Source organism: Salmo salar, chromosome 17 (genome assembly GCF_965601325.2).
Source record: "Salmo salar chromosome 17, fSalSal1, whole genome shotgun sequence".
In the NCBI taxonomy this organism is placed as follows: domain Eukaryota; kingdom Metazoa; phylum Chordata; class Actinopteri; order Salmoniformes; family Salmonidae; genus Salmo; species Salmo salar.
The window spans coordinates 86,929,119-86,943,389 of record NC_138307.1 but is presented as its reverse complement, the minus strand read 5'-3'; the positions used below and the strand labels follow the sequence as shown (position 1 = coordinate 86,943,389).

Here is a 14,271-nt window from a genome sequence, read left to right as displayed (position 1 = left end):
CTCTTATCGCTGAGCAACAGAATTAGCATTTTTATGAGAGTGAAACTTGGATACGCTGTCTGTCAGTTAAATTGTTTATTTTTTATTTTTACGGCACATGGAGAGAAGAAAAAAAATAGTTGTGATTTGCAGTGTACGGACATAATGTAAAGCACACAATGCTTGAAAGCTTCCTGTTCCCTCTCCTCAGTTCTCGCTGAGCATTTATCCTGGAGGCAGACACATACCACATTACATTTAGCCCAACAAATAGCAGCTGGGAATGAGCTGCTGGTCTTCCACATTTGGCACAGAGACAGAACTAATGTCTGTCTGCTTTCCAAGTCCAAGGCTACAGTCAGTCTCTCTCTCCCGCTCTCTCTCTCCCTCTCTCCCTCCTCTCCCTCCCTCCCTCCTCTCTCCCTCCCTCTCCCTCCTTCCTTCTCTCCCTCCTTCCTCTCTCCCTCCTTCCTCTCTCCCTCCCTCCCTCTCCCTCCTTCCTTCTCTCCCTCCTTCCCTCCTTCCCTCTCTCCCTCCTTCCCTCTCTCCCTCCTTCCCTCTCTCCCTCCCTCTCCCTCCTTCCTTCTCTCCCTCCTTCCCTCTCTCCCTCCTTCCCTCTCTCCCTCCCTCTCCCTCCTTCCTTCTCTCCCTCCTTCCCTCTCTCCCTCCTTCCCTCTCTCCCTCCCTCTCCCTCCTTCCTTCTCTCCCTCCTTCCCTCTCTCTCCCTCCCTCCCTCCCTCCCTCCCTCCTTCTCCCTCCCTCCCTCCCTCCCTCCCTCCCATAGTGATGTCCAGTTCTGTTGTTAGAGAAGAACGGAGAGTTGTAAGAGTCCAAACCAGCCTGTACAGACTCATCCATCACAGCAACAGCTTCCTCGCCCAGCCAGAAACCAGCCAGAAACCAGGTCAGCAACTCCTGGACCGGTTGCTCCACCCGGTCCTCGGAGGGGTTAAACAATGGCACACAACGACCTTACGGTTACCCCCGGTTACCCTTCAGTTGGTTAACGCTGGTTTGTCTCAAACCAGGTCATAAACCCCAAAACTAAAAAGGTGAGAGTTCACAAGAATCAGAGCTCAAAATTTAAACCTCATGGATTGGTCGGCACAAAGGTCAGAGTTCGTGGTAAGAGTCTTTAGTAACCATTCTGTCCACTCCTGACTCCCTACATCGACTGTCCTTCGAATCCACCGCTCTTTCCCTCTCCTCTGCCCAGCCCAGAGGGATCCTGGGTAGTAGTGTAGTCCTAGACAGCCTTAGAGGAGGAGGGGGGGGGGGGGGGGGGGGGGTTATGGGTAGTGTAGTCAATAACGGGTCAGAGTGTCCTGGCTCATCAGTGTTGGCTAGCTGTTGTTCTCTGCAGTCATGTATTTGAGGGCAGCGAAGCCGTATCGTCGAGACATGTTCTGTTGGAACTCCTCTTTCAGGGTCTTCAGGCAGACGCGATACTGCTTGTTGGAGCGGAACTTAGTGATGTCGAAACTGGGAGCATGAGGCATGTGGATCATATAGGCGTTGGGCAGAACCACAAACTCATACTCCTGGGACAGAGGAGAGAGGACAGAGTTAGAAACACTAAGACAGCACCACTAACTCATACTGCTGGAAGAGAGGACAGAGGACAGAGTTAGAAACACTAAGACAGCATCACTAACTCATACTGCTGGAAGAGAGGACAGAGGACAGAGTTAGAAACACTAAGACAGCATCACTAACTCATACTGCTGGAAGAGAGGACAGAGGACAGAGTTAGAAACACTAAGACAACATCAGTAACTCATACTGCTGGAAGAGAGGACAGAGGACAGAGTTAGAAACACTAAGACAGCATCACTAACTCATACTGCTGGTAGAGAGGACAGAGGACAGAGTTAGAAACACTAAGACAGCATCACTAACTCATACTGCTGGAAGAGAGGACAGAGGACAGAGTTAGAAACACTAAGACAGCATCACTAACTCATACTGCTGGAAGAGAGGACAGAGGACAGAGTTAGAAACACTAAGACAGCATCAGTAACTCATACTGCTGGTAGAGAGGACAGAGGACAGAGTTAGAAACACTAAGACAACACCACTAACTCATACTCCTGGGACAGAGTTAGAAACACTAAGACAGCATCACTAACTCATACTGCTGGAAGAGAGGACAGAGGACAGAGGAGGTGGAGAGAGGTGAACTGGGTGGAGAGAGAAATTGATGGATGGAGAGAGTGGAGGTGTGGACACACGGAGAGAGGGTGGAGGTGTACAGAGGGTGGAGGTGGAGGTGAGTGATGGGTAAAGGTGTGTCCAGTACCTGTGAGTGACAGAGTGATGGGTAAAGGTGTGTCCAGTACCTGTGAGTGATGGGTAAAGGTGTGTCCAGTACCTGTGAGTGACAGAGTGATGGGTAAAGGTGTGTCCAGTACCTGTGAGTGACAGAGTGATAGCTAAAGGTGTGTCCAGTACCTGTGAGTGACAGAGTGATGGGTAAAGGTGTGTCCAGTACCTGTGAGTGACAGAGTGATAGGTAAAGGTGTGTCCAGTACCTGTGAGTGACAGAGTGATAGGTAAAGGTGTGTCCAGTACCTGTGAGTGACAGAGTGATAGGTAAAGGTGTGTAGTACCTGTGAGTGACAGAGTGATGGGTAAAGGTGTGTCCAGTACCTGTGAGTGACAGAGTGATAGCTAAAGGTGTGTCCAGTACCTGTGAGTGACAGAGTGATGGGTAAAGGTGTGTCCAGTACCTGTGAGTGACAGAGTGATAGCTAAAGGTGTGTCCAGTACCTGTGAGTGACAGAGTGATAGCTAAAGGTGTGTCCAGTACCTGTGAGTGACAGAGTGATGGGTAAAGGTGTGTCCAGTACCTGTGAGTGACAGAGTGATAGCTAAAGGTGTGTCCAGTACCTGTGAGTGACAGAGTGATAGCTAAAGGTGTGTCCAGTACCTGTGAGTGACAGAGTGATAGCTAAAGGTGTGTCCAGTACCTGTGAGTGACAGAGTGATAGCTAAAGGTGTGTCCAGTACCTGTGAGTGACAGAGTGATAGCTAAAGGTGTGTCCAGTACCTGTGAGTGACAGAGTGATGGGTAAAGGTGTGTCCAGTACCTGTGAGTGACAGAGTGATAGCTAAAGGTGTGTCCAGTACCTGTGAGTGACAGAGTGATGGGTAAAGGTGTGTCCAGTACCTGTGAGTGACAGAGTGATAGCTAAAGGTGTGTCCAGTACCTGTGAGTGACAGAGTGATAGCTAAAGGTGTGTCCAGTACCTGTGAGTGACAGAGTGATAGGTAAAGGTGTGTAGTACCTGTGAGTGACAGAGTGATGGGTAAAGGTGTGTCCAGTACCTGTGAGTGACAGAGTGATAGGTAAAGGTGTGTCCAGTACCTGTGAGTGACAGAGTGATAGCTAAAGGTGTGTCCAGTACCTGTGAGTGACAGAGTGATAGCTAAAGGTGTGTCCAGTACCTGTGAGTGACAGAGTGATAGCTAAAGGTGTGTCCAGTACCTGTGAGTGACAGAGTGAATGCTAAAGGTGTGTCCAGTACCTGTGAGTGACAGAGTGATAGCTAAAGGTGTGTCCAGTACCTGTGAGTGACAGAGTGATGGGTAAAGGTGTGTCCAGTACCTGTGAGTGACAGAGTGATAGCTAAAGGTGTGTCCAGTACCTGTGAGTGACAGAGTGATAGCTAAAGGTGTGTCCAGTACCTGTGAGTGACAGAGTGATGGGTAAAGGTGTGTCCAGTACCTGTGAGTGACAGAGTGATAGCTAAAGGTGTGTCCAGTACCTGTGAGTGACAGAGTGATGGGTAAAGGTGTGTCCAGTACCTGTGAGTGACAGAGTGATAGCTAAAGGTGTGTCCAGTACCTGTGAGTGACAGAGTGATAGCTAAAGGTGTGTCCAGTACCTGTGAGTGACAGAGTGATAGGTAAAGGTGTGTAGTACCTGTGAGTGACAGAGTGATGGGTAAAGGTGTGTCCAGTACCTGTGAGTGACAGAGTGATAGGTAAAGGTGTGTCCAGTACCTGTGAGTGACAGAGTGATAGCTAAAGGTGTGTCCAGTACCTGTGAGTGACAGAGTGATAGCTAAAGGTGTGTCCAGTACCTGTGAGTGACAGAGTGATAGCTAAAGGTGTGTCCAGTACCTGTGAGTGACAGAGTGAATGCTAAAGGTGTGTCCAGTACCTGTGAGTGACAGAGTGATAGCTAAAGGTGTGTCCAGTACCTGTGAGTGACAGAGTGATGGGTAAAGGTGTGTCCAGTACCTGTGAGTGACAGAGTGATAGCTAAAGGTGTGTCCAGTACCTGTGAGTGACAGAGTGATGGCTAAAGGTGTGTCCAGTACCTGTGAGTGACAGAGTGATAGCTAAAGGTGTGTCCAGTACCTGTGAGTGACAGAGTGATGGCTAAAGGTGTGTCCAGTACCTGTGAGTGACAGAGTGATAGCTAAAGGTGTGTCCAGTACCTGTGAGTGACAGAGTGATAGCTAAAGGTGTGTCCAGTACCTGTGAGTGACAGAGTGATAGCTAAAGGTGTGTCCAGTACCTGTGAGTGACAGAGTGATGGGTAAAGGTGTGTCCAGTACCTGTGAGTGACAGAGTGATAGCTAAAGGTGTGTCCAGTACCTGTGAGTGACAGAGTGATAGCTAAAGGTGTGTCCAGTACCTGTGAGTGACAGAGTGATAGCTAAAGGTGTGTCCAGTACCTGTGAGTGACAGAGTGATAGCTAAAGGTGTGTCCAGTACCTGTGCATCCAACTCCATGACATGAGCCACTTTATTCCACCCAAAGCCAACGAAGCGTCTGTCGTACTCTGGACTGTCCCGTCTCACCATCACGTAGGGTTCAAAGTCCGCTTCCCACTGGACCCTGTACGGCGTGGTGGCAGTCCTCCACTTAGCGAAGTTAGTGGGAGCGTGACCCTTCGTCCAGACATGGTACCTAGCAGGGAGAACCGGTAGATACAATCAATACTTTATTGCCAAGGAGGGTGAGGAGGGATTGTGGGGCGGCAGGTATTCTAGTGGTTAGAGTGTTGGACTAGTAACTGAAAGGTTGCTGGATCGAATCCCCCCGAGCTGACAAGGTAAAAAATCTGTCGTTCTGCCCCCTGAACAAGACAGTTAACCCACTGTTCCCCGGTAGGCCGTCAGTGTAAATAAGAATTTGTTGTTAACTGACTTGCCGAGTTAAATAAAGGTTGAATAAATAAATAAAAAATGGCATTCAAACCTACTTGGAGATAGTGTGACACCTTTTGATTAGAGTTTACATCTGGGAGTCCTTCTAGCTGAGTAGTGATTGAACCCATCTGGGAGTCCTTCTAGCTGAGTACTGATTGAACCCATCTGGGAGTCCATCTAGCTGAGTACTGATTGAACCCATCTGGGAGTCCATCTAGCTGAGTCCTGATTGAACCCATCTGGGAGTCCTTCTAGCTGAGTACTGATTGAACCCATCTGGGAGTCCTTCTAGCTGAGTACTGATTGAACCCATCTGGGAGTCCTTCTAGCCGAGTAGTGATTGAACCCATCTGGGAGTCCTTCTAGCTGAGGAGGGATTGAACCCATCTGGGAGTCCTTCTAGCTGAGTACTGATTGAACCCATCTGGGAGTCCATCTAGCTGAGTACTGATTGAACCCATCTGGGAGTCCTTCTAGCTGAGTAGTGATTGAACCCATCTGGGAGTCCATCTAGCTGAGTACTGATTGAACCCATCTGGGAGTCCTTCTAGCCGAGTAGTGATTGAACCCATCTGGGAGTCCTTCTAGCCGAGTAGTGATTGAACCCATCTGGGAGTCCTTCTAGCTGAGTACTGATTGAACCCATCTGGGAGTCCATCTAGCTGAGTACTGATTGAACCCATCTGGGAGTCCATCTAGCTGAGGAGGGATTGAACCCATCTGGGAGTCCTTCTAGCTGAGTAGTGATTGAACCCATCTGGGAGTCCTTCTAGCTGAGTAGTGATTGAACCCATCTGGGAGTCCTTCTAGCTGAGTAGGGATTGAACCCATCTGGGAGTCCATCTAGCTGAGTACTGATTGAACCCATCTGGGAGTCCATCTAGCTGAGTACTGATTGAACCCATCTGGGAGTCCTTCTAGCTGAGTAGTGATTGAACCCATCTGGGAGTCCTTCTAGCTGAGTACTGATTGAACCCATCTGGGAGTCCTTCTAGCTGAGTAGGGATTGAACCCATCTGGGAGTCCATCTAGCTGAGTACTGATTGAACCCATCTGGGAGTCCATCTAGCTGAGTACTGATTGAACCCATCTGGGAGTCCTTCTAGCTGAGTAGTGATTGAACCCATCTGGGAGTCCTTCTAGCTGAGTACTGATTGAACCCATCTGGGAGTCCTTCTAGCTGAGTAGTGATTGAACCCATCTGGGAGTCCTTCTAGCTGAGTACTGATTGAACCCATCTGGGAGTCCTTCTAGCCGAGTAGTGATTGAACCCATCTGGGAGTCCATCTAGCTGAGTAGTGATTGAACCCATCTGGGAGTCCATCTAGCTGAGTAGTGATTGAACCCATCTGGGAGTCCATCTAGCTGAGTACTGATTGAACCCATCTGGGAGTCCTTCTAGCTGAGTAGTGATTGAACCCATCTGGGAGTCCTTCTAGCTGAGTACTGATTGAACCCAACTTTCTGGGCTCTGTGTTTCAATCTGTCATGTTAATGATCAAAAACGATCTCTGTGTTGAGAGACAAATAAACATCTACACTGCTGCTTGGGATTTAAACACTTTATTTTGTTTATTTATTTTATTGAACCTTTATTTAACTAGGCATCCCTTTATCCCTTAGAGACAGAGTAAGATTAATGTTGTACCTTTAAATGATCATTTCAGTCGCTGGCAGGCAAATGGCAAAATAACATCTGTGCTGCTGCTTACTAATGAGAATGTGTCCCAGCCTTTAAGTGTTTTGTGTTTTTAATAACGCGAAGGTATTTCTAAAGATGGGAGTACAGGTGGAGGGGAACAGAGGTTCAGAAACTGTCCCAGTGCGGCCATCCCTTTAAGTGCTTTGTGTTTTTAATAACGCGAAGGTATTTCTAAAGATGGGAGTACAGGTGGAGGGGAACAGAAGTTCAGAAACTGTCCCAGTGCGACCATCCCTTTAAGTGTTTTGTGTTTTTAATAACGTGAAGGTATTTCTAAAGATGGGAGTACAGGTGGAGGGGAACAGAAGTTCAGAAACTGTCCCAGTGCGACCATCCCTTTAAGTGCTTTGTGTTTTTAATAACGTGAAGGTATTTCTAAAGATGGGAGTACAGGTGGAGGGGAACAGAAGTTCAGAAACTGTCCCAGCGGTGATTCCAACCCCCTTGCAGCTGAGGGACATGTGTGTATGTAGTGTAATGCTGAGACGGAGGCTGAATGTGTTTATACCTGAAGGTGAACAGAGTCCCCATGTCCAGCTGGGACAACAGCTCAGCCTTGGACTTGGGGTAAGACAGACGGTAACGGAGCGTCTCGAAGGCCGGCACCACCAACGCTTTCTTATTGTTAGCCATGTCCAGCTGAACCACAGACTTCCTGTAGAGACGTTACAGAGACGTTACAGGGACGTTACAGAGACGTTACAGGGACGTTACAGGGACGTTATTATAATGTTACAGAGACGTTACAGAGACGTTACAGGGACGTTACAGGGACGTTACAGAGACGTTACAGAGACGTTATTATAATGTTACAGAGACGTTACAGGGACGTTACAGAGACGTTACAGGGACGTTACAGAGCTTTCATATTGTTAGCCATGTCCAGCTGAACCACAGACTTCCTGTAGAGACGTTACAGAGACGTTACAGGGACGTTACAGGGACGTTACAGAGACGTTACAGAGACGTTATTATAATGTTACAGAGACGTTACAGAGACGTTACAGGGACGTTACAGGGACGTTATTATAATGTTACAGAGACGTTACAGAGACGTTACAGGGACGTTACAGGGACGTTATAGAGACGTTACAGGGACGTTACAGGGACGTTACAGAGACGTTACAGGGACGTTACAGAGCTTTCTTATTGTTAGCCATGTCCAGCTGAACCACAGACTTCCTATAGAGACGTTACAGAGACGTTACAGGGACGTTACAGAGACGTTACAGGGACGTTACAGGGACGTTACAGAGCTTTCTTATTGTTAGCCATGTCCAGCTGAACCACAGACTTCCTATAGAGACGTTACAGAGACGTCACAGAGACGTCACAGAGACGTTACAGGGACGTTACAGGGACGTTACAGAGACGTTACAGGGACGTTACAGAGACGTTACAGGGACGTTACAGGGACGTTATAGGGACGTTATTAGAACATTACAGAGCTTTCTTATTGTTAGCCATGTCCAGCTGAACCACAGACTTCCTGTAGAGACGTTACAGAGACGTCACAGAGACGTTACAGGGACGTTACAGGGACGTTACAGAGCTTTCTTATTGTTAGCCATGTCCAGCTGAACCACAGACTTCCTGTAGAGACGTTACAGAGACGTTACAGGGACGTTACAGGGACGTTACAGGGACGTTACATAGACGTTATTAGAACGTTACAGAGCTTTCTTATTGTTAGCCATGTCCAGCTGAACCACAGACTTCCTATAGAGACGTTACAGAGACGTTACAGGGACGTTACAGGGACGTTACAGGGACGTTACATAGACGTTATTAGAACGTTACAGAGCTTTCTTATTGTTAGCCATGTCCAGCTGAACCACAGACTTCCTATAGAGACGTTACAGAGACGTTACAGGGACGTTACAGGGACGTTACAGAGACGTTACATAGACGTTATTAGAACGTTACAGAGCTTTCTTATTGTTAGCCATGTCCAGCTGAACCACAGACTTCCTATAGAGACGTTACAGAGACGTTACAGGGACGTTACAGGGACGTTACAGGGACGTTACATAGACGTTATTAGAACGTTACAGAGCTTTCTTATTGTTAGCCATGTCCAGCTGAACCACAGACTTCCTATAGAGACGTTACAGAGACGTTACAGGGACGTTACAGGGACGTTACAGAGACGTTACATAGACGTTATTAGAACGTTACAGAGCTTTCTTATTGTTAGCCATGTCCAGCTGAACCACAGACTTCCTATAGAGACGTTACAGAGACGTTACAGGGACGTTACAGAGACGTTACAGGGATGTTACAGGGACGTTACAGAGACGTTACAGGGACGTTACAGGGACGTTACAGAGATGTTACAGGGCTTTCTTATTGTTAGCCATGTCCAGCTGTACCACAGACTTCCTATAGAGACGTTATTAGAACGTTCCAGAGCTTTCTTATTGTTAGCCATGTCCAGCTGTACCACAGACTTGTTACAGGGGACAGAGATGGAGTCATTCTAACATTACGGGGACTTAACGATCCTGACGTTATTACAGTATAACACAACAGACAGACAGACAGACAGACAGACAGACAGACAGACAGACAGACAGACAGACAGACAGATAAAAAGACAGACAGATAGATAAACAGACAGACAGACAGATAGATAAACAGACAGACAGACAGATAGATAAACAGACAGACAGATAAACAGGCAGACAGACAGATAGATAAACAGACAGACAGATAAACAGGCAGACAGACAGATAGATAAACAGACAGACAGACAGACAGACAGATAAACAGACAGACAGATAGATAAACAGACAGACAGACAGATAAACAGGCAGACAGACAGATAGATAAACAGACAGACAGACAGACAGATAAACAGGCAGACAGATAAACAGACAGACAGATAAACAGACAGACAGACAGACAGACAGACAGATAAACAGGCAGGCAGACAGACAGACAGACAGACAGACAGACAGACAGACAGACAGATAAAAAGACAGATAGATAAACAGACAGACAGACAGATAGATAAACAGACAGACAGATAGATAAACAGACAGACAGACAGATAGATAAACAGACAGACAGATAAACAGGCAGACAGACAGATAGATAAACAGACAGACAGATAAACAGGCAGACAGACAGACAGACAGACAGACAGACAGACAGACAGACAGACAGATAAAAAGACAGACAGATAAAAAGACAGATAGATAAACAGACAGACAGACAGATAGATAAACAGACAGACAGATAGATAAACAGACAGACAGACAGATAGATAAACAGACAGACAGATAAACAGGCAGACAGACAGATAGATAAACAGACAGACAGACAGACAGATAAACAGGCAGACAGATAAACAGACAGACAGATAAAAAGACAGACAGATAAACAGACAGACAGATAAACAGACAGACAGACAGACAGACAGATAAACAGACAGATAGATAAACAGGCAGACAGACAGATAGATAAACAGACAGACAGACAGACAGATAAACAGGCAGACAGATAAACAGACAGACAGATAAAAAGACAGACAGATAAAAAGACAGATAGATAAACAGACAGACAGACAGATAGATAAACAGACAGACAGATAGATAAACAGACAGACAGACAGATAGATAAACAGACAGACAGATAAACAGGCAGACAGACAGATAGATAAACAGACAGACAGATAAACAGGCAGACAGACAGACAGACAGACAGACAGACAGACAGACAGACAGACAGACAGACAGACAGACAGACAGACAGACAGACAGACAGACAGATAAAAAGACAGATAGATAAACAGACAGACAGACAGATAGATAAACAGACAGACAGATAGATAAACAGACAGACAGATAAACAGGCAGACAGACAGATAGATAAACAGACAGACAGACAGACAGATAAACAGACAGACAGATAAAAAGACAGACAGATAAACAGACAGACAGATAAACAGACAGACAGATAAACAGACAGACAGACAGACAGACAGATAAACAGACAGATAGATAAACAGGCAGACAGACAGATAGATAAACAGACAGACAGACAGACAGATAAACAGGCAGACAGATAAACAGACAGACAGATAAAAAGACAGACAGATAAAAAGACAGATAGATAAACAGACAGACAGACAGATAGATAAACAGACAGACAGATAGATAAACAGACAGACAGACAGATAGATAAACAGACAGACAGATAAACAGGCAGACAGACAGATAGATAAACAGACAGACAGATAAACAGGCAGACAGACAGACAGACAGACAGACAGACAGACAGACAGACAGATAAAAAGACAGACAGATAAAAAGACAGATAGATAAACAGACAGACAGACAGATAGATAAACAGACAGACAGATAGATAAACAGACAGACAGACAGATAGATAAACAGACAGACAGATAAACAGGCAGACAGACAGATAGATAAACAGACAGACAGACAGACAGATAAACAGACAGACAGATAAAAAGACAGACAGATAAACAGACAGACAGATAAACAGACAGACAGATAAACAGACAGACAGACAGACAGACAGACAGACAGATAAACAGACAGATAGATAAACAGGCAGACAGACAGATAGATAAACAGACAGACAGACAGACAGATAAACAGGCAGACAGATAAACAGACAGACAGATAAAAAGACAGACAGATAAAAAGACAGATAGATAAACAGACAGACAGACAGATAGATAAACAGACAGACAGATAGATAAACAGACAGACAGACAGATAGATAAACAGACAGACAGATAAACAGGCAGACAGATAAACAGACAGACAGATAAACAGACAGACAGATAAACAGACAGACAGGCAACAAAGCCAAATACAATACTGTAGGTCTGAAAAGAAAAAGTGAGAACTAAATAACCTTTATCAAACAGTGTTTCCCCAGCAATGATACCTGATACCTGAGATACATACCCCTCTGTTTCCCCAGCAATGATACCTGATACCTGAGATACATACCCCTCTGTTTCCCCAGCAATGATACCTGATACCTGAGATACATACCCCTCTGTTTCCCCAGCAATGATACCTGATACCTGAGATACATACCCCTCTGTTTCCCCAGCAATGATACCTGATACCTGAGATACATACCCCTCTGTTTCCCCAGCAATGATACCTGATACCTGAGATACATACCCCTCTGTTTCCCCAGCAATGATACCTGATACCTGAGATACATACCCCTCTGTTTCCCCAGCAATGATACCTGATACCTGAGATACATACCCCTCTGTTTCCCCAGCAATGATACCTGATACCTGAGATACATACCCCTCTGTTTCCCCAGCAATGATACCTGATACCTGAGATACATACCCCTCTGTTTCCCCAGCAATGATACCTGATACCTGAGATACATACCCCTCTGTTTCCCCAGCAATGATACCTGATACCTGAGATACATACCCCTCTGTTTCCCCAGCAATGATACCTGATACCTGAGATACATACCCCTCTGTTTCCCCAGCAATGATACCTGATACCTGAGATACATACCCCTCTGTTTCCCCAGCAATGATACCTGATACCTGAGATACATACCCCTCTGTTTCCCCAGCAATGATACCTGATACCTGAGATACATACCCCTCTGTTTCCCCAGCAATGATACCTGATACCTGAGATACATACCCCTCTGTTTCCCCAGCAATGATACCTGATACCTGAGATACATACCCCTCTGTTTCCCCAGCAATGATACCTGATACCTGAGATACATACCCCTCTGTTTCCCCAGCAATGATACCTGATACCTGAGATACATACCCCTCTGTTTCCCCAGCAATGATACCTGATACCTGAGATACATACCCCTCTGTTTCCCCAGCAATGATACCTGATACCTGAGATACATACCCCTCTGTTTCCCCAGCAATGATACCTGATACCTGAGATACATACCCCTCTGTTTCCCCAGCAATGATACCTGATACCTGAGATACATACCCCTCTGTTTCCCCAGCAATGATACCTGATACCTGAGATACATACCCCTCTGTTTCCCCAGCAATGATACCTGATACCTGAGATACATACCCCTCTGTTTCCCCAGCAATGATACCTGATACCTGAGATACATACCCCTCTGTTTCCCCAGCAATGATACCTGATACCTGAGATACATACCCCTCTGTTTCCCCAGCAATGATACCTGATACCTGAGATACATACCCCTCTGTTTCCCCAGCAATGATACCTGATACCTGAGATACATACCCCTCTGTTTCCCCAGCAATGATACCTGATACCTGAGATACATACCCCTCTGTTTCCCCAGCAATGATACCTGATACCTGAGATACATACCCCTCTGTTTCCCCAGCAATGATACCTGATACCTGAGATACATACCCCTCTGTTTCCCCAGCAATGATACCTGATACCTGAGATACATACCCCTCTGTTTCCCCAGCAATGATACCTGATACCTGAGATACATACCCCTCTGTTTCCCCAGCAATGATACCTGATACCTGAGATACATACCCCTCTGTTTCCCCAGCAATGATACCTGATACCTGAGATACATACCCCTCTGTTTCCCCAGCAATGATACCTGATACCTGAGATACATACCCCTCTGTTTCCCCAGCAATGATACCTGATACCTGAGATACATACCCCTCTGTTTCCCCAGCAATGATACCTGATACCTGAGATACATACCCCTCTGTTTCCCCAGCAATGATACCTGATACCTGAGATACATACCCCTCTGTTTCCCCAGCAATGATACCTGATACCTGAGATACATACCCCTCTGTTTCCCCAGCAATGATACCTGATACCTGAGATACATACCCCTCTGTTTCCCCAGCAATGATACCTGATACCTGAGATACATACCCCTCTGTGACCTAGACGTTTCCCCAGCAATGATACCTGATACCTGAGATACATACCCCTCTGTGACCTAGACGTTTCCCCAGCAATGTGACCCCAGAATTAGAAGAACATATTAAACGTTACAGTATCTCTACGGCTGATACCTGATACCTGAGATACATACCCCTCTGTGACCTAGACGTTTCCCCAGCAATGTGACCCCAGAATTAGAAGAACATATTAAACGTTACAGTATCTCTACGGCTGTGACGGCCTCCCTCACCTGAGGTACTCGTAGAGGACATTATACGTTACAGTATCTCTACGGCTGTGACGGCCTCCCTCACCTGAGGTACTCGTAGAGGACATTATACGTTACAGTATCTCTACGGCTGTGACGGCCTCCCTCACCTGAGATACTCGTAGAGGACAGTATACGTTACAGTATCTCTACGGCTGTGACCGTCTCCCTCACCTGAGATACTCGTAGAGGACATTATATGTTACAGTATCTCTACGGCTGTGACGGCCTCCCTCACCTGAGGTACTCGTAGAGTACATTATATGTTA

The 14,271-nt window shown here is 46.2% G+C and overlaps 1 protein-coding gene across 2 annotated transcripts in view; it reads right to left on the bottom strand.

Moving 5' to 3' along the window:
* Positions 1-752: 752 nt before the first annotated feature.
* large1 (LARGE xylosyl- and glucuronyltransferase 1) overlaps positions 753-14,271 on the bottom strand; it is a 188,860-nt gene continuing 175,341 nt past the window's right edge. For both annotated transcript variants that reach the window (XM_082964349.1, XM_082964350.1), the window contains exons 13-15: positions 7,353-7,499; positions 4,705-4,900; positions 753-1,520 (exon numbers count right to left, since the gene is read on the bottom strand). In XM_082964349.1, the coding sequence (XP_082820475.1) occupies positions 1,323-1,520; positions 4,705-4,900; positions 7,353-7,499 (541 nt within the window). In that variant the 3' untranslated portion in view covers positions 753-1,322. The remainder of the gene's footprint in view (positions 1,521-4,704; positions 4,901-7,352; positions 7,500-14,271) is intronic.